We start from the raw sequence: 24,884 nt of genomic DNA, 5'->3' as shown, positions 1-24,884 counted from the left end.
CTTCAGGTCAGTAGCTTCTTCTTTGTTTTATGAGTTATGGGTGCGAATATGTTTTAAAGAACAAGGATTCCAGAGAGTTCTGAACTAAGAGTGACTCCATTTTCTTGTCTCATTGCTGGAAATATTTAATCTCAGAGAAGCAGAGAAATGCCATTTTGCTCCATTTATGAATCCTCATACTGTAGTCTCTTAAAGGCTTTTCCATATACTCTCCTCCTACTTGAGCATTAGGAAAATGGAAAATAGATGGTAAGCCTATATAGCAAAGAGCACAAATAGACTAAGTTACTTCTTCAAGTCAAAAACACATAAAAAATAGTTGATGCATTCCAACTAGGGTGGCTCCTTGAGTCATGGTGGATAATTTATGTAAGAATGTTCCAGCCTTTTACACTTTAGAGAGAGTAGTATCATTAATTTTTCCTAGAAGGTTGAGAGTTAAGGATCTGTTTCAGCGTTTCCAACTCCAGATGAAGTGATGAAGTCAATTTTGAAGGTTTTTTCATTTTTTTTTTTTTTTTTTGGCCATCTGAGCCTTATGGAGTCCAAGGGGTCATTACATTGAGATTCTGTACCATTGAGACAGTGTATTCAGCTCCAATTAGAGGAGGATAGCTGAAATACTCTCACTTCAATTGGATTTGGATTTTCTCATTAGATGGGGTTTCACCAGACACCAGTTTCTTGGTTTTTACATTGAGATTCTGTACTATTGAGATTGTATTCAGCTCCAATTAGAGGAGGATACCTGAAATACTCTCACTTCAATTGGATTTGGATTTTCTCATTAGATGGGGTTCCACCAGACACCAGTTTCTTGGTTTTTACATTGAGATTCTGTACTATTGAGATTGTATTCAGCTCCAATTAGAGGAGGATACCTGAAATACTCTCACTTCAATTGGATTTGGATTTTCTCATTAGATGGGGTTTCACCAGACACCAGTTTCTTGGTTTTTACATTGAGATTCTGTACTATTGAGATTGTATTCAGCTCCAATTAGAGGAGGATACCTGAAATACTCTCACTTCAATTGGATTTGGATTTTCTCATTAGATGGGGTTCCACCAGACACCAGTTTCTTGGTTGAGGGAGATTCTGCCACAGCAACAGCATGGGTCAACTCTTCCAAGGATTGATCTTGGAGATCTCTCAACATCATCAGGAAAGTAAAACACGCAAACCAAGGTCAGCAAACAATTTGGCCGATGTTCTAGCTAACTAAGCAAGGAGTATTGAGGCCTAGATGGTGCCCAGGAAAAGAACATCATTTGCAATAACTTAGTCTAGTGTCTGTTGAAACTGTAGTATCTTCAACCTGAGGAGCGCCGCAACCACATTGGAAATAGTTGCCAAGGTCTCGAAGATGTCCTGGAATCAAAGGTGCCTTTGATGCCAAGAAACGAACATCTCTAGAACTCATTTCAATATTGAATCTCTAAACATGTTTTTTTTTTTTTTTTGGTAGGAAAAACAAAGTATAAATAGGCTAGTTATCAATGTCTTGACTACACTTTGTCCCTAGAGAATCTGACTCACCTGTGAACAATATCCATAAGAACAAGCAGACCAAGCTCGTGAGCTTTGTCTATCAAAGACTTGAGATCATCTGGAGTTCCAAAACGGCTACTAGGGGCAAAAAAGTTGGTGACATGGTACCTACAGGTATAAAATATTAGAATCTTCATGAATAGGAAATTACGAGTCAAAAGTGGACAAAATATGAAATAAAAATAGGTCAACAACCACCATTCAGACAAAAAAAATGACAAGATTTGAAATAGTGCAACCAACACAAAGGTACATGAAATCCAAAATTTGGCCAGAAAAAGCTATTGAACAGAAAGAGAGAGAGAGTAAACATTAGATGTACTCAGTCAACCCCTCTCTTTTCTTTCTTGGTGCTTTAGAATTCAAAATGTGCACAAGAGCACAAATCATATTAAGGAAATAATACCCAAAGCTAGCATAATATGAATGCTCTTGAATAGCCATAATCTGAACTGCATTGTATCCAAGCCTTTTAATGCGAGGGAGTACATCATCTCTAAAATTGGCATATGTGTTGATCAAAGGCTCCTGCATATACAAAATGATGATATTGAGGACAACAAAAGGATATTGCAAGAACAAAGCGTCATATTAAAGGGTAAAGACCATACATAATGGTTAAGAACTAACACAGATCACCTGAGAAATAAAAATGGGCTGTGTTTAATGATAAAACAGGCTTTCAGTTCATTTTAAATTTCCTCTGAATTTTTTATTTTTTTTTTCAAGCAGTGAAATTTATATGGGAAGGTTACTGAAGCCGTAAAGGTCATTATTCGCATTCTTTCCTACCTAAGCATGTAAAACTTAATCCATGCGAACTCTTACTTTTTGGATTGTTTTATTTTTGTAATACTCATCGGACCCTATTATCATCCAACAAGGAAGGTTATAAAGGCCTTTTTCCCCCTAAAGTAGGTTATAAGGGAATTCTGCCATTTTCCTTTCTCTATTGCAGTCAAACACTGTTGAAGAAAAGTGAAAAGAGGATGCACATTGAAGAATAGGTATGCTCAACATTACAGAAATCAAACACAGCATGGAAGTTTGTCATTACCAGTGTCTGAATGTGAAATGCCTTAAAATCTAACAATGGATGGAAAATACACCATACAATTTGCAAGAGGGAAAGGGAATTCAGTGGCAACTCAATGCAACAATGATCAAATAAGTCATCAACTGAAAATGACACGAGTCCTTGTCAGAACTTATGCAACCCCTGATTATGGGTCGTGGGCCCATCTGAATGAATAACAATCAGACAAAATGGTGGCAATTTCATAATTAAATGGAAGTTCAGCACTCTATTGGGAGGGATACATGAAAACAGGGCAGAATAGTAATTAAATTCAAAGGAGGACAATCTAGTGAATTCATAAAGATTGGTGATAAAGTTGGAAAATTTTATAATAATAAAGGCATCATGGTAATATCAGCATTAACTATTAAGGGGCTTATTCGTAAAAATCAGAAGATACTATATTCTTCAACCTACAACAAGAATCCCAAACCAGTGTAACCCAACCTCCTTTCGAATGACGGAACTCACTCTACAAGAGTCCGATCAACCTGAAACTTTAGGAGGAATTCAATAACCCTCAACCCTAGGAAATCCATGCAACAACCCATCGTTCCAATCATATGAAGTTTAGATAAAAATTTCTGAAACCATTCCTGGCAGAAGAACAGAAGTCAGTCTTATTTCCAGGTCTGGTTCTTGTAGCAGGGGGTGGTATTAGGGATCAAGAGTCATGGGTTTAAGACTCCCTGGTGCGTGGGTCTATGATATAATTCAATAACTCACTCAGTATTACAGAAGGAAATACAGAACTCCACCAAAATTAAAATTTCCCAGCATTTTAAGACTCAATACACTTATCCAAGAAAACAAGTCAACCTTTCTCATTATATGCAAGCAAACCTTCGTTAGGTCTATACTAGTATACTGATGATATAGGTTTGATTAATGAGACTTGAGAAGGCATAAATGCCAATTTCAAATTATGGAGAGATGCTTTAGAATAAAAATGTTTAAAGGTAAAGCACAATAATGGATTTATGGGGTGCAATTTAAGTAGATAATTGGGAATAGAATGAAGGATGGTTATGATTAATGATCAAGAAATACCTCAGCAATTTATAAAAGCCTCACAGTGGCTATTTCCGTTAATTTGGTAAGGAACAAAAAGGGAGCGTTCGAAGATGTTTTTCATAAATCAGAAGTGTTGAAGAAGTGAGGAAGAGCTCCTTGAGCATTGAGTGATCAACACTTCCCATCAAAACTAGGGTTAACTTTTATAATACAGATATTGGTACTGTGACAAATGATACTAAATGCTGGCAACAAAGAAAAAACTTAATAAATAAAATGTGTAGCTGAGAGCAGGATGTTGAGATTGATGCATGGAAAGATTAAGGTTTAAAATGAATATATTTGAGGGAACTTAGAAGCTGAACAAGTAACTGTAAGGTTTCTCCATTGCGACCAAGAAATTGTGTGTTCAAGTCGGGAAACAGCCTCTCCACGAAGCAGGGATAAGGCTGCGTACAGTATGACCCTCCCCCGTAGTGGGTGGGATGATGCATTTTAAAGAAGAAAATTGCCTATATGTTACTGTTTAGCTTCAGTTATGGACCCCATATGGACAGCTGGAGTGGAATATCTGATGCTGCCAATATATCTTTAGTTGCTATTTCCTTTCTTAGTTTCTATTTTTTTACTTTCTACTTTCATGCAACAGCAAGTTGGTTTGATTTAGAAAGTATGATTGATTTTATGGTAATTTACAATGCCACCCCCTAGAGAATGTCAATATTATAGGAACAACCCCTCTCTTTCATCAAATTAGACTCAGACCCCCTACCGTCAGTCTCTGTTAAGTGAGAGTTTAAATTGACATTTTTTCCTTTTTATAGTGTTCAAGCGATCTTGTGATATACTGCTTTTGTCTTTGATCTTGATCAACTTATCATAGACACACAAGGAAAATTCAGGTAATGATCCTGTTTCATTCCCTCGTGGTAATCCCCAGTAATCAGGATGATATGTTACATGATATCAAAGTTGATGCCTTAGCGTATGCCTTCTCCGGTGGTGAGCCTGACCCAAGTCCATCATCAAACCATTTCCTTGCCTCCTTTAAAGACCTAATTGCCAATCTGATTGTCTCCACATCACGTTTCTTTGTGAATGATTTTGCCATCTTCATGATACTCCCACTGAGGATCTCTGCCTCAGTTTTGATCCCATAATAATCCATTAGGTTTTCTAACTTTGAATCATACACCCTTGTAATAATAAGCGTCGTCAATGTAATCCTCAAAGCCTTCAAACTCCATGTCAAGATCATAAGATCTAATTGCCTCCTTCAGAGTAAATTTGGACACGATGGCATCTGTGAAGAGTTCCATGGCAAAGGCCTTGAACTTAAAACAGATTTAGAGTTTCACCTCCATCAGATGGAATCTTGAATTGTTTAATTATGACTCTGATCACCTTGTCTATTTGGGTCCGATTTGGAGGCGATTGGAGCCACTTCTTGAGAAGATGATGGTTTTGAAGTGACGAAGAATAGAGCCTCTAATGGAGACGTTCTGAAGCACCGACGAGCTGGTAGAGCCGAACGCCGACGTCGATGTGTTGAGCCATTTCGAGGTATTCTTCCAGAACTGAGTTGCAGGCAGCATCGAATTCCGGCGAGTCTTGAAGGGACATCTCTACTATCTTTGATGCTGATAACCCCATCAGAGGAGCTGACGTCAATGCGTTGAGCCATTTCGAGGCATTCTTCAAAGACTGAGTTGCACACAACGTCAAATTTCGGCGAGTCTTGAAGGGATTTCTCCACTCTCTTCGATGCTGATAACCCCATCGGAGGAGTATCAAAGTTTCAGAGGTGAGAAAGGAACAGAATGATGGAATCTCTTTATCGTGAATCTGGGTTCAAGGGTTTGATTTGGGGAAGAAGAAGAATGATAAGGGCATACTTGGTAGTTTACTTATTATGAGGGTATTTTGGTATTTTAAAAAAAATAACCTAGCTGATGTCAGCATTTAAGGTATATTCCCTAACTGTGACTGACGGTAGGGGGTCTGAGTCTAATTTGGTGAAAGAGAGGGGGTGTTCCTATAATATTGGCATTCTCCAGGGGGTGGCATTGTAAATTACCCTTGATTTTATTTGACTGTTTCAAGGAGTTTCTAATTCCCCATGCAAGGGAGATTTTGCTTGTACAAGTTGACACCATTACAAATACAAGGATGGCAGATTATCCCCACACGATTTGAAGCTCAGTGAGAGAGTTATGGTGAGAGACCCCTCCTATATATCCTTCTTCCCCCCAACCTAGATCTATTCCCTGTTTCTATTCTTCTGAGTTCTATTTCTCCGCAAGTTTGAGATCAGCAGAGAATATTTATTGGTGTTGAAGGCTTCTAAATTACCACACACATCCCCCCATTAGTTGCTGAGATTGAGACTGATGAGGGATCATAACAGTCCTGCGGTTCTGATTCTTTCATGAATCCTGCTGCCACATCGACTCCACTGATTTAAGCAACCTTCCATCAAATGTGGCTGATATTTGGAGGAACAAACCACCATCCCAAGACCCCCACTCGATGGGGATATGGGCCATTTCTGAGGTCTATTGTGTGCTCTGCAAGAAATCTTCATCTAAATCAAGAATTCTTCCAAATCCAGATTTAGTCACCAACCTGATCTGGGATTTTGAAAGCTGAACCTACCCTCCAATGTTGATATTTGATGGTGTTCACACTCTCAACCCACCATTGCTGCTGTGCTTCTTGTTGATGTTTTGTTCTTAGGTTTCTTGAGCCCTAATATTGCCAGCGACAGGGTTATGTTGCTGCTGGTTATTATTTCTTCTGCTGGATTTATTTTCTACCTTTGTTAGGTACTGGGAGGGGTTCACAGGGTGGTTTAATCCATTGTTATCTGCTGTTTATTACAAATTTGTATACTGACATTGAATCTGAAATCGGTACATGTTTGAGTGTATTTCTGTGATCCTGACTGTGGTAGGTGTAATCTAGCCTTACATTACGGGAGCCTCGTGCACTGGTACAACCTTTCTTTTTAGAAGTTGAACAAGTGGGCAAGAAGGTGAGGGAAAGTCGATGGAGATAGTATGGGAATATGCAACAAAGACCAACAAATAAGGTGGTAATACGGCAAGGGCCCAAGGATGCATTCATTGAAGTGGTGAAGACATGAGTATGCTGCTATAGCTTTAAAAGGAATCAACTGGTGAGAAAGAATCATGTAGCTAAGAAAGGGGATTGTGATTTAGATATTTAAGCTTCTGAGGTTTGTGATAACATGCATCAAGGTCTACTAATAAATCTATGGACCCTAGGAAAGAATTAGTGATATAAAATCTATTTTATAATGCAGGAAACTATTAAAACATGTCATATAATGTAGCATACATACTCAAAGCAAAGACGTACAAGCCAATTAAAAATTATAAAGTATATAATAAAACACACACACACACACACACACACACACACACACACACACACACACACACACCACATATACATATTCAAATAATGATGTACACAAAAGTTGGACCCTAATTGATTTTTCATGTGGGGGATTTCAAGTCCGACCACCTAATGTCCTATGGTTGGACCCAATTATTAATTACTTATGGTGTATTATGTTTCAAAACAGTATTTATCATGCATCCTAAGAATATTCATGTGTTTCTTAAGTGCTTCCATGCATATCTTTAGTGTATCTTCCAACTCTTGGCATCTCTCTGAGACGTCTCTTAAATTCACCCTCCCGATACGCTGGCCAAAACTGATACTCGGCACTTTGACTTTAGGAGTATTAGATGGTTTATGAACTTTGTATATATATGTACTGCCCTAACCCACGAATTAATGAGTAATATTATTGAAGTTTTCATCAAGATTTGTCAGTGTGGATTCCAAGGGTTTATTCATAGGTGAATTCTTGGTTTTCCTGCCCTATTCTTCTATTTCTGTTTATTTCTTTTTAACTTCAGGTTAATTTTCTATCCTTTTCTGAAACCAGCGGCACCCCTGTTATTTTACCTCAATTTCAGCTTGCTTGTTATGATCATATCTCTCACAGTTCTGCATAGTTTCTTCTCAAATTTAATATTTTAGTTCCTCATTGCAATTTTTTCTTGAATTCCAGTCTCAAAACTTGCATTAATCTGCTCAATGCTCAATTCTCAATTCTCAATTCTCAATTCTCAATTCTCAATTCTCAATTCTCAATTCTCAATTCTCAATTCTCAATTCTCAATTCTCAATTCCAATTATCCTGCCTTATTTTCATAGTTTCACTAGGAATACCTTTCACACTCATATTCTGGACTCAGAATTCTGAGATATTTTGACGCCTAACAGTAACCACTGAACAGAGTACTCGACCTGAGTTTCAGGTCATTCTAATATAACTCAAGTTACAGATCTTCTCCCAGAGTTCCCTTAATCTGATTTTCACACTCTGGACTTCTGGTTATACTCCCCTCTGTTAGTTTCGAGTTTTAATCCTCTTTGTTAGAGACCAGCATATCACTTCCCTTGAGTTCCATGCATAGGGCCCGAGGGTTATATCTGCAAAATAACCAAACCAAAAAAAAAGGCAAAAGAAAATGTTCAATTGGAAAAGGAGGAATGCACACCATGCTACTCATTCCAACATGTGATTCATATATCCGAAGTGATTTAGGTCTCTTCAGTTGAGGATGTTTAAAAACGTACTTCTCCTGTCAAAACATGAACATGAGCTTCAATAAAATTAATAAATATACAAGTTAAAAGAAAAGAAGAAAGACCAGCAAATAGAAGAGGGATCCTTCGTGGAATAAGTTAATTAATCATCTCAGGAACATTTTTTTTCTTTTCGGAAGAGTAGTTGAAGAAGAGAAACTGGAAAAAGCATACCTCTTCTGGAGGATCATAGTATATGCCATCGTAAGGAATTTCACCTGGTGCTTGTACAGAGAACTTGATCCAAGCAGGAATAGAATCTTTGATACCAGATGGAGTATCCATACGAATCTATAATTACAAGATCACAAAAACTTTAGAGCAGGCAGCACGCACTGTTGAGAACACATATGTCAGGATTAATAACAGGATACAAAGATAGATGGGCTCATGGGCTAAAATATTAAACGAAAACATGTTCCGAAACACTTGTATCCTAAACAAGATTCCACAGCCAGCTTCATAGACGCAATGATAAATAGTTAAATACACCAGGGGGACAAACTTAATTTAATACCTATTACAGAATTTACCTCTTGACCAGCACATATGTGGAAAAGGATTAGAGTAATTAAAAAGTTATATGATGTCAACTACATGATCCCAGCAGAGTAACTGTAGGATTGGTTACCTAAACTAAAATATATAAGATTGATTATGTATTTTCAGGTGGCACAAATGATCCAGGCATCAAAAAGTGATGTTTGATAATTATGTCTACAAAACTGGAGCTGCTGGAAGACTCAGAGATGCTGAATGCAGCAACTGAAGCATTCACTAATGTCCAGCAACCACTTCCAACAGCACAGAATGTACTAATGAAATGATTGGTGACAGAGGGGTAATGTGGTACACATGACTAAAGAACTGATGCTTCTTGGGATTGCCACATTTTCAGTGCTTGCTTCTCTTCTTTATTAATTTATTTACGCTGTGCTCCAAAATACAGAAAAATCAAATAAAATGATTACTAAAAGTCAGATGCCTGTGCATCATCAAGTTTACTAAGTAACAACTAACAACCCATTTGCTAAACAATTTATAAAACAATAAGTGAAAGAAAAGGAAATCCTGATCAATAGGAAAAGATATTCTGAATTTGAAATTCAGAAAGTAAGAATCGGAAGTAAATTCTACTATACATCGGGGAAAAGATATTATGAATTTGAAATTCAGAAAGCAGGAATCGGAAGTCAATTCTACTATACATCAGGGAAAACATTACCTTAACTTGAGAGCCGTGAGAAATTGCAGGTGAACCATCAGCATTGTTTGGCAGAAAGATCTCCCAGACACCAAATTCATTCTGAACACAGGTTACATCAAATATCATGTTGTCAAAACTAGTACTATCATTTTATTGCATACATTGCTGATCCAATGACCAAAGCTCAAGCACTACACAGTAACAGAAAGTCCCATGGGAAGTAGATATATGAGAAAAAACACATTAAGATCTGTCAAAGACCTGATAATTATCAAACCAAGAACATCAAAGGTATCATGAAATATCTACAACATTATGTGAGAGAGCAGATAAACCCTCACCATTTTTTAAATGTAATGATCCGTTGCATTATAAAAAGTACATCATATTTAAAGCAAAATACCCTTGCCCAATTATCGAAATAATCTCTACACTTTGCCAATGTTACAACCTCTTATCCCAAAAGCTCAAGTTATTCAGTAAGGGTCACAACAATGTATATCAACACACAACACCACTCCCGCATGCATGTGCAGGCCCACACACACACACACACACACACAGAGCTCTGCAAGTGACACCATGATGTGGCACCAAGGGAGCACAACACGTAGGGACACAACACATAACACAAACCCCTCACACTTACTAGGGATCAAACACCCAACCTCCCAACTCTGATCCTAAAATCGATGTATTACATAAGGGCCCCAACAATGTATAAAAACACAAAACAGCCAACATGATAAAGACCATGCCATCCACTACCTGTAAAATCCGACGCTTTATTTTATGCATAACACCAAGTCACCAACTACACTGGCACTGGCTAACTCAAGATGATCAATTGTGATCCTCTACTGAAAGGGGGGCGCTTGGTCCAACGGTAAAGGTACGAATGTCGCAACTTGGTGGTCAAGCGGTCGAAACAGCCTCTCAACATTCTCGGGGTAAGGCTGTGTAGTTCTCTCCCCCCTCCCAGGACCTCGCACATGTGTGAGCCTTGTGCACCGGGTACACCCATTTTTTATGTCTTCTTTTCTCAATCAACGTAGAGTTATTTTTGGAGACGATGTACACCTTTTCTTAACCTCCATAGAGCTCAACAGAACTATGAAAATGATCCTCCAAAGCCAAATTTATTTTAAGTTATTAGTTGGCATGTTATTGTTACTCCCTCCTGAAATTCAATAAATCTAATGAAAACCAAGCTTATAAGTGGGAGATGAACACTCACTTCGAAGTATTCTATAAAGATAAATAAAACTAAACATGTTTTACATACCCGAGTCATAACATCTGAATTGGGATTCCAATTGTTGAAATCTCCTATCAATGCTGCCCCCTGTATGCAGTAAAGAAATGTCAAACGGCAGCAAAGCAGATTTGAGCTATGCGGTCTCAACAAAAATAGTGTGTTCAAAACAATTTCCTTACGGTAACATAGACAAATGTATACACTACAATGTAAAGATGTCATAAAGTAGCTGTCATTATGTAAAAAAAGCATGTATCAATGTTACTTTTGAAGTATCCCTATAACTTCTAGACATAATGCCAGAAAAATAAAATTAACAGAATACTAGAATTTTTTAAATAGCAACTGAATTTTTATTGGCATGTCAAAGATTTATAGTGTGATGGTATAACACTATTAAGCTAGGAAATAAAAACGCAAACAACAGAAGCCAACTCGACTTAAATCATGTATTTCTCAGAAAACTTCTGACAATTATTTTGAATGAATTAAAATGTTTTAAGAATTTCAAAATTTAGTATTTTAACTAAATACTTGGCTTCAAAATGGTTTCTGCTCTTAAAAAGTAAGAAGTTTTCTCTTGTGGAGGATAATGCTTTGCTGAGTCACTGCTTGACCTAGTGATTACCAGCTTTGGTAAGGGGTCCAACTTTTGTGTTTTAACACAGTAATCGGAGAACGGCTCATTACCATTAGGAAGCTCAAAGTACAGGGGGAAGTGCATCACCTTTAGCAACAAAAGGAGATCCCAAGGCTCTGGAGGTAGCTTCAGACTTCAATGATAAAAATGGCAGCCTCAGAGAGGGATTATCTGGTAATTTGACTCGCAAAGGGGTGGACCAGTTCAATATCGCAGATAGGGGCTTGGAACTTCCTGATGATGTCATGAACCTAGAAGGAAGTAGGAGGTATGAATTTGGTGATGGTTACATCATCATATATGTGCAATAAACACATTACTCAAAATGGAAGCAAACTCGACTCAGAATGCATCGGGGGAGAAGACAGCTAGATTCATTAAGATTACAAATTTTTGAATATGGTCAGAGACCATAATATTCATGGCACCAAGGCAAGCCATAGTGGTTGCCACCTTGCCGGGTGCCTTGGCGCCAAGGCAAGCCATAGTGGTTGCCAGATGCCTTGGTGCGGGCCATGAGGCCAAGGCACACATGGCAAGCACCATATTTGAGGAAAATATGCCCCATTCTTCATGAATGTTCCAGTGCCTGCTATGCTTTCTTATTCTTTTTCCTCATCTTTCCCTTCAATTATTTCTTCTTCCATTTTTTTTTTTTTTTTTTTATTCATTCCTCCCCATACTATCCCCATTTTTGAACTACAAATGGTCTGGGCATCTAGGAAATTAAGGCAAGGCCTTGGAATTGTCTAGGTGCCTTCTCACCTAGGTGATGCCTTGGCAACCATGTCAGAGACATAGCTTTACTGCTTTGGAAGTGGGATTTCAGTTTTGAAGCTGTTGATGATATTGATACAACTGTAAATTAAATCGATGCAGGTGTAGTTGTTGGAGTCCAACACACCAACATCAGGTATCGGACTGGATGAATCCCGAAAAAATAGTTTAAAGATTTGTGGGATTTTTTAAATATTATATGCCATTTCATTTTGAAATAATTGTACATGTTATTAGAAGGGTCAACTCGAATATAAATTAACTAGACACAATATGTAGTATAATCAATTTTCATTATATGCCCAACATAAGGGCTTTAAATCGGAGTACATAGATTGGGTGGGGACTCTGGCTCTATATATGTGGGATAAAAATTCAGAACCCTAAAGTTGAAGAGGTTCAAAGACTGAGAAGGAAAAGAAATGGGTACTCCTCCCCTCTCTCCTCCGTCTCCTCCTCATTCTTCTTTTTCCTGTCCTTTTCCTCCTCTCTACAACCCTCTCTTCTGCCTTCTCCTTCTTTCAGCTACTTCTCTCCTCTCCATGACCCCCTTCTTATTATTAACTTCTATGGCCTCCTCCACCTCCTTCTCCACATCCTCTTCTACTCTTTCTACTTCGCCCCCATCCTCCCCCTAACCCCAAAGAGAAATGACAGAACTTACAAGAGAACTAGTGCCCCCAAGTCAGCGGCAACCACTGGCCAAATCAATGTAGCAAACATGGTGACACAATAGGCCACGACACAGTCGGGAGGGAGGATGAATCTGGCTAACATAGATACAGCTACATTTGAGGCAGGGTTTTCTCTCATTAGTTTTCTAAATTGTGCTTTGCACTATTGTGCATATCTCATACACTTTAAAATTGTTTTTGCTATTTTGTACAACTTTATTTATTGTGTACCTTTATTTGATTAATGAAATCACTCTAACATTTCAAAGGGGGAAAGGAGGCTAAATTTGTTCTTATAAAAAATTTCTAAGTGATGGACATGGCTTTTGACCTCATTCAACCATTCGATTACTTCTTCTGGACCACATCATCCTTAAGGCTCCGTTTGGTTGCAATGGGAATTTAAAGGGAAGGGAAGTGAAATTTTCATACTTTAATAAGAAATGTTTATAATCATTACCCCATGTGATTGTATAAACTACTTAATTTTTTAACCATATTTAGTAACGATATATTTTACATGTAATTTTTATTTTACATATTATAGCAAAGGGTTTTGGATGCAAAGTAAAGTGAAATTTTATAACCAAATATGGAATAATTTGAAATTAATGTTTAAGTTACATGGGTAATTATTATATATATTTCTTTTTTAAGTATGAAAATTTCACTTCCCTTCCCTTTAATTCCCCTTACAACTAAACATAGCCTAAGACAATAGTTTGGTACTTTGGTTTCCATTGTAGTTGGCATGACCTCCAGATCTTCATCTCAGTTACACTTGCTCCTATCATTGCAGTTGCATTGACGGATGTTGCTGCTGCTGCTGCTTCATCATCTTCTTCTCCAGCAATGGTGGTGACGGTGGTTGCCACTACTGCTATGGCTTCCTCTTTTTCTTCTTCTCCAGTAGTGGCAGCAATTATGATTGCTGTTGCTGTTGCTGTTGCTGCTGCTGCTGCTGCCTGCCCTTATTTTTTTCTTCTCTAGAAGTGGCAGACGTTTTCTTCACCACAGTTCTTTTTTTTCATAAATTCACTGGATTTTTTCCATTTTTTTCTCCCATTTTCCCCCTTGGAGGCCTGGATTTCAAGTTTAGGCGACTGGACATGAAAATCGCCTTGACAACTATGATTTGGAAAACCAAGCTAGCACAGTGACTGCAATCTAAGTCAAAACGGTCTGAAGCTTGAAATTTGATTACAATGAACGATTTCTTGGTGGGTTTTGGACCAGCTTTAAGAAGTCTAATCAAATGGACAGTCTGCAAATATAGGATCCTCTCACCTTCACCTTTACTTTTTCTGATAAATCTCATCTTTCCTAGTTTCAATCCAGTCATAAGGCAGAATAATGAAACTGTAAATGATTATAACAACTTCAAACAGTCCATTAGGCTCATTACAGCTTCACTATCTTTAATCATCTACCTCAGCAGTCAGCTCTATGTGTTCCCTTTGAAACCAAAGAGCACAATGGGCATCAATTTTATACATGCATAAGAGACCTTGCACCAGCAGGTTTCCAAACAACACAAATACAAATTAATAGAGACTTTCCAAGGAATAATTAAAGAAAACGAACAAGTGATGAGTTCCACTTCCATACAGAATAATGTTAGAATTAAATGATGCATTTCAGCCAGAGAATCATGAAAGACAAACCTTAGCACCAGGTGCCCACTCTCTATAAGTTATACCTGTGGAACTGAAAAACCACACGAGAAGGAATATGAAATTTAAATTCCTCAATTGACAGAGATAAACAAGAAATCAGACAGAAGGAAACAATGGATCTCACAAAATCAATTAAAAAAAAGGAGCTTACAAATGAAATGTTACTTGATCTAACAATAATTGTCATCATAGTAGTAATAAAAAATAATAAGAAAATACTGTTAGAGTTTATCAATCTGTTGCCTCAAGAAGACCAAAAAGAGATAGCAAAGATGGAGTTGGATGCATGATGCATCAAGTTTGTTGCTCAATCAAAAGTTGTAAATTGAACTTGGTAGAGGCTGCAATTGGATAGAATCAATCCAGTAGATGCATCATGACTTGAGGGGTCTTATGAGGAGGATGAAGTGCATTAATAATCATGCATACAAAGGATGATACACTCCAAGCCCCATTTGGCTTTTCCAATAACCTTTTAGAAGATATGTCAGGAATGATCAAGAAGTTGGTAGAATTAGCAAACTGATGGAAGAACTTCGTATTTTTTTCACCAAGTTTGATCCACTTAGATCTCGAGTGTTATTGCTAATGAAACCTTTCTATGTGTCGCCTCGTGCCAAAGCAAAATAAATACCCCCCTCTTTTTATTTTCCTGCAATTCTTTTAGTTTTGCTGCTGTTGCATGACTGCTGGTCGACTGGTTTTCTTTTTCTTTCTTCTTCTTTTATCTGTTCAATTCAGATCTGAGTTTCTCTTTTCTCTGGTGATCCACCCTTCTATGCTTCCTTTCATTTTCATCATCTTCTTTATTCTTGCTGCCATTCTCCCTTTTCCCCGTCAGAGGCGCATACCTGTTTTCCAGATATATTTCCGAAATAAAATTTTGCTCATAACTGCTTATCTGGTAAGCTGATAAAATCTACACTTGGTGAGAAAGTTTTTCCATTGAAATCTCTTGATTCCAATCATTGATTATGGGATTGATGGAGGGCTGGTAGGGGAAGGAAAGAAATCCCTTAGAGAACTCAGAATTGCAGGGGAGGGAAAGGAGTCACACAAAGAAGGGAGGGAGAGAGGGGAATCGCATGCACTGAGCCCGCAGGCACACACCATAATATCAACTCATAACTTCATTCTTCAATCTATCTTTCTCAATCGATTACAAGCATATAAATAGGAAATTAAAACACTCTAACAAGGAAAGAAATCCTAAAAAGAAACTAACTCAAAAGGAAAAAGAAATCTCTAACCAACTCTGACTATGTCCTACGTATGCAACTTCCCAAATATAAACAGAATAAAATAAACTAAAGATATTATTCTGCTAAATAAAATCAACTAGTAAAATCCTACTAGATCAAATAATCAAATATAGACCCGGTTCATCTTTGTCTAGATACCTAGATGGGTATCGTACGCTCCATGAGAGCGTATCTGCATCATTTCCCCCGGTGTTGAGAAAAAATCGTCCACAAGTTTTGTAGAATGGGAGAATCAACACCAATCAATCAGTATTCATCCTTGCATATATGAAGTCACCATTGAAACCATAATCAAATGCTATGAAATCCATGACGTGAAGTTCATTGATGAAATAGTGATTTGAAAAAATAAAATCGATCGGTTCACTGAAGAGATCAAATGATTTAAATTTCTCCACAAGTTGATTATCAACTTCCAATAGCGCCATCTTTTCTTCCATAATTGGTAGTTCGTTTTCTGTCTCATCCACTTGTTGCTCAATGGCTGAGATCACATAGTTGAAGGAAGAGAGTATACAATCAAATGTAACCAGTGCTTGGGCTTTGATGTCCTTGCAGTGTTGTTGAATCTCATCAAGCTTCTCTCGTACCAATTGTATTTGTTGACGGATATCCAATAAAATATCCAAATCCATCGTCTAGGCTTGCTATTTAGAATCACTATGGACCCACTATGGCAAGAGAACACTTAAAGCAAAAAGTGCATGGCAAAAAAGTAATTAAATAGAAGTTTAGAACAAGGTGGCAAAAGTGTAAATAAATGGAACTTGAGATGAGGATGGCAGGAATGTAAATATTTGAAGTTCAATTTAAACCACAAAAGGATATCATGTGTGGGGGCAAGGGTATATTTGGAAGTAAGGGGAAAAAATGATACCTCGGAATAATGGAAGAATAAAAGGGCAATATTAGAAAATCAGAAAAATGAAAGAAAGAAAATAACAAAAAGAAATCGTAGGGGGAAAGGGGTTGTACCGAGAGAAAAAAAGAAAAAAGAGGGCTTCTTCTTTCTGCTTCTTTCATGGAGTCGGAAACCAGCGAGAGGGAGGAGAAGCTGCTGAACCAGAGGAAATCGTTGGAGGAGGAGGGGTCTTCAATGATCAATGGTGGGTTGCGACTTCGATGGTGGTGGTGACTCGCAGCTGGAACTTCAAAACCAGGTATGTCTTTGTTCTCTCTCTCTCTCTTCTCGTCTTCTCTTCTTCTACTTCTCCTTTTCTTTTTCTTTTTTTGGTCTCTGCCTCTCACTCTCGTCTCTAATCCTCCTTTTTTTTTTCCACTGGAACCCTACCAGTGGTAACAAAAATCAAGGGAAGGGAAAAAGGAGGCGCGGGTTGTTGTCGATTCAGGAGTGGCTGGGGTTGCTGCGAGATGTTGCAGCTATAGGATTTTGAGGAATCATAGGGGAGGATAGGTTTTTTTTTTTTTTTTTAAATCTCGGCAGAAACCAGAACCGATAATGGAGAGAAGTTTGGAAGGAAAAGAGAAGGTTGATGAGAATGATGGAACTGGGAGGGAGAACAAAGGAGAGGATCCTTCGGTTCTAATACCAAGTTGATGGAGGGCCGATAGGAGAAGGAAAGAAATCCCTTAAAGACCTCAGAATTACAGGGGAGTGAGAAGAGTCGCACAAAGAAGGGGGGAGAGAGGGGAATCACATGCACTCAGCTGCAGGCACACATCACAATAATACAATATCAACTCATAACTTCATTCATCAATCATTCTTTCACAATCGGTATAAGAAATTAAAAAACTCTAGCATGGAAAGAAATCCTAAAAGGAAATTAACTCAAACTGAAAAAAGAAATCCCAAACCAACTCTAACTATGTCCTACGTATGCAACTCCTAAAAAATAATAGAATAAAATAAACTAAAGATATTATTCTCCTAAATAAAATCAACTACTAAAATCCTACTAGATCAAATAATCAAATATGGATCCGGTTCATCTCTATTTGGATACTCAGATGGGTATGGATCGCACCACGGGCGCGTATCTGCATCAGGGTTTATCATTGTCTAATTCTCCATCTTGTTGTTTGCTATGTTTTTCTTAGTTTTCTGCTAACAAGCCATCTTGTCATCTCAGGTTATATTCTATTTGTGAAGCCACATCCCTATTTGACTGAATTTTAAAGAGTAACAGTACTTATCTGCAGTCTGCGTTTCACCCACCTATTTTTCCTTATTCCTGAAATTTCAGAACTATTTTCTCTCAAGTACAGCCTCTGGGTAGTATTTTGTTATTTCCTGGAAAAAGTGATTTACTTAAATTGCACAAAAGTCAAGATTTCTGCAAACTTTTGAGATTCTTCATTCTGACAAGTCTAATCCTGGTTTATAGTGTGGTTCTAGGCTATGTTTCTAGATTCTATGCTAGAACTCTGAATTCTGAACCACACCAATTTTGCCTTCAAATCAACTTTCTTGCCAACGCAGCCAAAAGTTTTTCTGTTCCGCTTCCTAATATTCTGTTTCAAAAGCTAAAACTTTAGTCTAAAGCATTGGGCTTTCTAGAGGCCAGAAAGAATTCCACCATCACAGAACACAGCAAAAACTCTTCAAATCTAAACACATATTCTCAAATAAAGGCAGATTAGATTTTATCTAGGTGGCACTTGGAAAAGAATTGAGTCACTTATGATTCAATCATGCATATTGCATAGCTTCCTGGAAATAGCACTGCAATTTACCCCTTTTCACATAAGAGAAAGAAACTGTCAAACGGCAGTGGTGAGTGATTGTTTGACCAATAGAGATCCATTTAGAATTGACTTCACATGTTAATTCTGGTCAAAAGAGACTGCATACAGTTTCAAGCCTCCCCCCACCCTTTCTCCCGTCTACCACTGGTCCTCTCCCACACATGCAAATAATGTTAATATCCCCACTGACAATCAACAGACCCACACATAATCCAATATTATCCAGATTCTCCTAGAAATTCCTCCATATTGCATCAGTATTAGAACAATGTATGCTTTAAAAGAAATTCAACCCCAAGTCCCAAACCCATTCTCTGAAGGAGCATTGAGAGTAGGACCCCACAAGTGCATCAGTGTGTGAATACGACTGTCTTAAAGAAGGTGACAGACCACCAAAATACCCCAAAACTAAGAGATCCAACCAATCTGCAACATTATAGTGGTAAGCTTGTTTAGTTGTTTTACACAACCACACAAGCATATGCAAGTTGCTCCACTCACTGAAAATACAAATCTGAAGCATGAAGAAGACTACACAAAGAGTTCAATGACAAGAAGAAGAAAAAGATATTAGATTGCAGCTAGAGAATTGTCTTCTACAAGCAAAATATTATTTAATCCATTGATAACAGTACATTAGTGGCAACGTTGCTACTGGAACACAACTTACAGATACCTGACAATGATGTACATCCCAGAAAAATATGTTAAAAGATTCCTCAATGTATATATAAGACAGTTAAAATGTGAAAAATATATTGGCTGTATGGATCAAACCAAGTGAAATAAATGTCCAGCCATTTCACTGGGTGGGAAGGAGGAAAAGTAATACCTTCGATGGAATCCAAACTTCTCATACCCACGAGAAAATGCTTCCAATCCACCTTCATACTTGTCGATCAACTCACGCATTTTCTTGTAATGCCCATAGCTGCAATTTAATAGTACCTAGAAGTTAAAGATATTGCCTGCCCCACAGAAAGCAGCAAAGCCATAAAAAGAGACAATCAAAGAGTAAGCAAATAGGCAACAGATCAGTATTTTCTGATTTCTGTGATTTCTCTCTTTGTAACTTTGTTACCCTAATCTGGTCTTATCCATTTCTCTTCATTCTTAGTTCTAATTTCAGTTCATTTTCTTCAATTATTTTCTGTTATTCCATTACTTCCTATAATATTCCATTTAATTCATCTCTTCCTATATTTCTGTACTGTAAATTCCTGGAGTTTGACTTTGCAGATCCTAGACCCCTAAGCTTATTCTAGGGATTGGTTCCTGGATTTGGCATTATAGCTGTTAGAAACCAGAAAGAAAGCCAGAGATGTCATAACTCACCGATAATCAAGATGATTTCTGTGACCTTCCAACATTGGATCTATTTCATATATTCTTTCCCCAGTGCCAGGTGGAGGAATAGATCTTAGTTTGGCCTTGGACTTTCCATCACTTTCCTGGACTTCTAAAGGAGCACCCTCAACCTTATTGTTGTTGTCCACAACTTTTACCGGAACCGAATGTTGTTCATCATCAACATTATACTGTTCACTATGAATCACATCTTCCTTGGGTGTAGCAGCTACTTCTTTGCATACCTATGACAAGGTGATAAGAACAGACGATTATGATGAAAACAGTATGAAAATACATTTTGTTCTCTTTTCTTATTCACATTCAATAATTCACAAGGAAATACAATTCCATTCCACCTGAAGCTCAATAACTATTAATACGGAAAAAACTCAATGGCATCTCTACTTTTTCTTCTTCTTTTTTTTTTCAAATGCCACCCCCAGCTAAAAGTTAAGCTTCAATGTTTTACAGAAACGGGAAAAAAGTCCCCAAAATCGAATAGAATAATAAAAGTGAACAATGGTAGGCAAGTTCAAGCACCAACTAATTCATATCAGAAATATATAACCGACCCCATTATTGATTAAAGGTACCAATAAACCATAAAATACAACAGTAGAGCACAGTAGGAAAAAAAATTAACAACTCACAAAAATGTGATCAAATAAAAGCATAAGAATAGAAAAAATAAAATAAATAAATAAAAGAATGTAGCTCAAACAATCAAAGTTGAAAGCATATTCTTTTGTTCCCTTGAGTGAAAAGATTACATTAGACTCAAGATTTCATTCCGAAGAAGATTTGATTTACTGGTTTAGATCAAACTGAAACTGGGGCCTTGTCCATCAAGTAGCAAAGAAGTAACAAAAAATGGTCAAAACCTACTAAAAAAAGGGTGTACCTAGCACACGAGGCTCCCGCCACTGTGGGGTCCAAGGAGGGTCATAATGTATGGAGCGCTTTAAAGTATCTCCGATACCAATACGATACCCTCTGATACGTATCTTAAATTTAGCCGACCGATACGATACATGGAATTTTTAAAATCTTTTCATATCGATATATATCCTACAATACATATCGATATGCATCAATACACTACCGATACACATCGATACGATACGATACGATATGCACCGATACAACTCTATGGAAAATATAAAATCGAGGTGAAATGTACGTTTCGGTATATATTGGTACGTATCGGTATGTATCGATCAGTGAGTATCGGTATGTATCGATCGGTTCGTAACGGTGAGTATTAGTATGTATCGATCGATACGTATCGATGAATATCGGTATGTACCGATACAGTGCGCTACAATCATATAATGGCCAAGATAGGTAATTTTTCAGAAAAACACAATTTTTTGAGGGATTTTTGTTCCAAAGTTGCTGCCAGCCATATTTCTCTCTAACTAAAGTGAAAATCAAGGTTGGGAACAAGAATTTTACATTTATGGGACAACTACAAACCTTGAATTCTTAGTGCAATACCCTCAATTTAGTGTTTATGCATAATACATGTTATCAATAGCTTTTTTTAACAAATTATTTATGAAAAAGTGTTTAAAAAAATGTTTCCTATCCATTTATGTATGTATCTTTAGCGTATCTTAGCGAATCTCCGATACGATACGACACCCTCCGATACGTATCTTAATTTTGGCCGACCGATACGGCGATCGATACCGATACTTTAATCCCTTACCCCGCTTCACGGAGAAGCTATTTTCCAACGCAAACCTGCAACCACTAAGCCGCAATGGAGTAACCTTACCGTTGAGCTTAGGTGGTCAAAACCTACTATAAATATATATATATATATATATATATATATTTGGTGGGGCAACAAGTGACCTATCAATGAAGGTCAAAATTCAAAGAAGGGAACAAGAACAAATGAATCCATCTCAGATGTGAAACACGAACCTACGGGAGTTCTAATGAAGTAGATGCCACAAAAAGGGCTCAATTTTCATTTAAACCCACATGATCCCTTTGGGACTAGAGGAACACAGCAATTTTTAGATGAAAAACTATGCTAGGTAGCTGGTCTAATTTCCAGTCCCTTAAAGCCCTTCTTCATAGATCTTAATTCTCAGAAATTCCCAAATCCTAAAGCCTTGGCCATAATTATTTCCAAGTCTGATTGGAACAGGACTTTTATAAAAGATGTTAAAGAAAAACCACTCACACTATTGGCCTATTCTATAGTTGAAACTGTCAAAAAGTATTAAACTACAAGCACCAGGGAAAAAGAAAATAAATTACAGATGATTCATCTATAAACCTGGGAGTCTTCTGAAACAGCTTCAGGAGTTTCCACCGAATCCATAGAGGAAGATGAGACATCAGCCTTGCCTCCAGGGACGAGGATTTTCTCAGTAGCAGTAGCCGTTGAAGAAGAATCAGAATCATGAGAAGACTTTCCAGCAAAAATCTTCCCTACAAAGGCGATTACAGTAAGCTTAATTGAAAAAATAGCATCATTACAAAATTAAAACAGCAGTCTACGCACACACATAAAGTTTGGGTGCCCTATACACCAACTTTTTTATGGGTTCATGTTATACTATTGGATACCTTCAATCAAGAAGAAACTGCTATGACAGATTATTTTTACACCTTTTCCAAGACCCCATATCCCTTATTTTGTGATGTGCTCGGGGGAGGAAGTAAGAAAAACAAATTTAATCTCGATCTGATGAAGGGATCTAAACTCAGTTCCAAGGACTGAAATCACACCTTATTTTCCCTTCCAAACAATGCTTTCTAACTACCACATACATGATCTGGACCCATTCCACACCCCCTTCCCCCACCAATACAATCCGTATCAGAGCAGAAATCAGAAACCATAGCTCAGACATGGGAAAAGATAGTTGAAACTATGAATCAAAAAACGAAGCAAAAACCTCAGATTACAATGAAACAGCTAATGACACAACCAAATCAATGAATCAAGTACACAAGGGGGAAAAAATGAACCAATGACCAAGGCGCCATTGGTCAGAAGGAAAGAGAAATGAAGTAAACTTTGAATAAAAGAAAAAACAAAAATTTTGCATATCATTATCAAAACTTCACTTTCCATCCAAAACATCACTGAAATTCTGTTTCATTGACAGTTTAAGTTCAGTTACCATATACTAGAATGTTGTAGATTAATTTCACAATTATTACTAATAAAGATTACAAAACTTTCTATTATGTGTTTCCTCTAAGTCTACATCAAATCATTTCACATCTAACCAAACGAATTCTAAATAAAGCTAACGGAGAGGGAGAGTGGAAGAGAGGCAGAGAAAAAATCCCGCACATCATTTCTGATCTGCAATAAAAACAGAAGGAGAAAAGCATAGAAAAAAAAATTAAAACAGATGAAATCATGAAACATATAAAGAAACAAGATAGAACTCACAAGGAGAGGAATCTTTCCTCGCAAGGAGAGAAAAGTTCACACTCTTTCGTTCGCCATGGTTGCTTGATCGATTCGAAATACAAGCTGTATGGACAGTAGGAAGACGGATTCCTGAGAGAGAGTAAGCCATATCTAGGGTTTGCAGAGAGAGGGAAGGGTTAATGGCTCAAGTGCCAAGGAGGAAAACAGAAATGGAAAACTGATCTTACGAATCTTATAAGAGAGTGAGAGTGGGAAGTTTGTCTGTGCTTGTGCTGCTGCTGGAGCGGCTTACGTGTGCGACGCTGAGTTGCATGGTTTATAAACTTTCCTAGGAGTGAGAACTGTGAACGGGACCCATCAAATGGTACAAAGCTCCATTTTCTCTCATTTCTTCCTTCTTAATCGTCTTTTCATTCGCAACAACCGTGAAGCAGTTAAAGTACCGTCACGTGTTCGCGAGAGTTTAGAAACGAATGGCTAGGACCAACGGTCTAGATAGAACCTTTCAGTACTCTTGCCAATTTACCCTTCGTTTTCTCATCAATATCGATAAGGTATTTAAAAGATGACGGCAGGTATCCATGAAAGCAAAAGGGACAGACGTTGATATCAGATTACATACGTGCAGGTGAACGTACTTGCAGAGGAATTGAACTTGAAGAATTGAGAATTGATCAGTGAATCTTCGATTTGAATTGGAATAGGCCATGATTGATCAACCCTATATCTGCAAATTCTTATTCGTTTCTGGTCAATTCCAGATTTCTAATCGATTCAGATCACAAACAGCACTGATCGATTTGATTTCTGATTCCGTTTTCTGAAAGCCTAGCTAGCCTGCTCATATTACATGTGTTAGAGAAGAAGAAACAGAACTAGGCCAGAACCAGCAATATAGATTTCACTTCGTTTTATCTAAAGGTGTGAATTTGTAATCGAATCGAATCTAGAACCAAATTGAATTAATTGAATCGAATCGAATCGAACTAATTCAGTTTGAATATATGAATATTCATCTCGGTTTAGTTTGGTTACAGTTCAAAGTATAAAAAACGTCAGTTCAATCCAATTGACACCCTTAATTTTAACCCTAGGTACTAGGTTTATTTTTTATTTTTTATTTTTATTTTTCTGGCATAAAGGACTAAGTTTGAATAGCAACGAAAGATCTCAAACAAATAAAACAATCGCTTGCTCAATTGGTTGGTGCCTTAATGATCGAGTGTCAAGTGTTAGCACTTCCTGGCTTCACTTCTTGTCAAATATTGTACGAATTTTCCAAAACATCCCCCTTTGATCTCTTTTTTTTTTTTTTTTCAACAAGGATAGGATTTCTACCTTTTCTTGAAGGGTAGGGTGGTCATTTTATCCCCTATGTCTAGGCCTAGGCACAAGACCATCAGACTCTTTTTTCCATTTTGGTATTTGAATTGCAACTTGAATTTCTGGCATAAGCGGTAGTAAAAGCATGGCATCAAAGCACATATGACAAGTTTAATTATCCCTAGAAGTGCAACGTGGTTTGTGTCTAGATCTTCTCCAACCACTAGGCCACCCAGTAAGGCATCGAACAGTTGAGAGGACTTGGGTACTCA

General features: G+C 37.5%; 1 protein-coding gene across 1 annotated transcript in view; it reads right to left on the bottom strand.

Annotated features, from left to right (window-relative positions):
* The window catches only part of LOC122077852 (1,4-alpha-glucan-branching enzyme 2-2, chloroplastic/amyloplastic-like), a 38,958-nt gene extending 15,280 nt beyond the window's left edge, over positions 1 to 23,678 (bottom strand). The window contains exons 1-11 of the mRNA XM_042643755.1: positions 23,308 to 23,678; positions 22,177 to 22,331; positions 19,869 to 20,125; positions 19,366 to 19,464; positions 14,551 to 14,593; positions 10,823 to 10,882; positions 9,556 to 9,636; positions 8,505 to 8,621; positions 8,243 to 8,326; positions 1,959 to 2,080; positions 1,541 to 1,660 (exon numbers count right to left, since the gene is read on the bottom strand). Of these exons, the coding sequence (XP_042499689.1) occupies positions 1,541 to 1,660; positions 1,959 to 2,080; positions 8,243 to 8,326; positions 8,505 to 8,621; positions 9,556 to 9,636; positions 10,823 to 10,882; positions 14,551 to 14,593; positions 19,366 to 19,464; positions 19,869 to 20,125; positions 22,177 to 22,331; positions 23,308 to 23,437 (1,268 nt within the window). The 5' untranslated portion in view covers positions 23,438 to 23,678. The remainder of the gene's footprint in view (positions 1 to 1,540; positions 1,661 to 1,958; positions 2,081 to 8,242; positions 8,327 to 8,504; positions 8,622 to 9,555; positions 9,637 to 10,822; positions 10,883 to 14,550; positions 14,594 to 19,365; positions 19,465 to 19,868; positions 20,126 to 22,176; positions 22,332 to 23,307) is intronic.
* Positions 23,679 to 24,884: the final 1,206 nt, after the last annotated feature.

Source organism: Macadamia integrifolia, chromosome 1 (assembly GCF_013358625.1).
Source record: "Macadamia integrifolia cultivar HAES 741 chromosome 1, SCU_Mint_v3, whole genome shotgun sequence".
In the NCBI taxonomy this organism is placed as follows: domain Eukaryota; kingdom Viridiplantae; phylum Streptophyta; class Magnoliopsida; order Proteales; family Proteaceae; genus Macadamia; species Macadamia integrifolia.
This window is presented reverse-complemented; position numbering and strand designations above follow the sequence as displayed.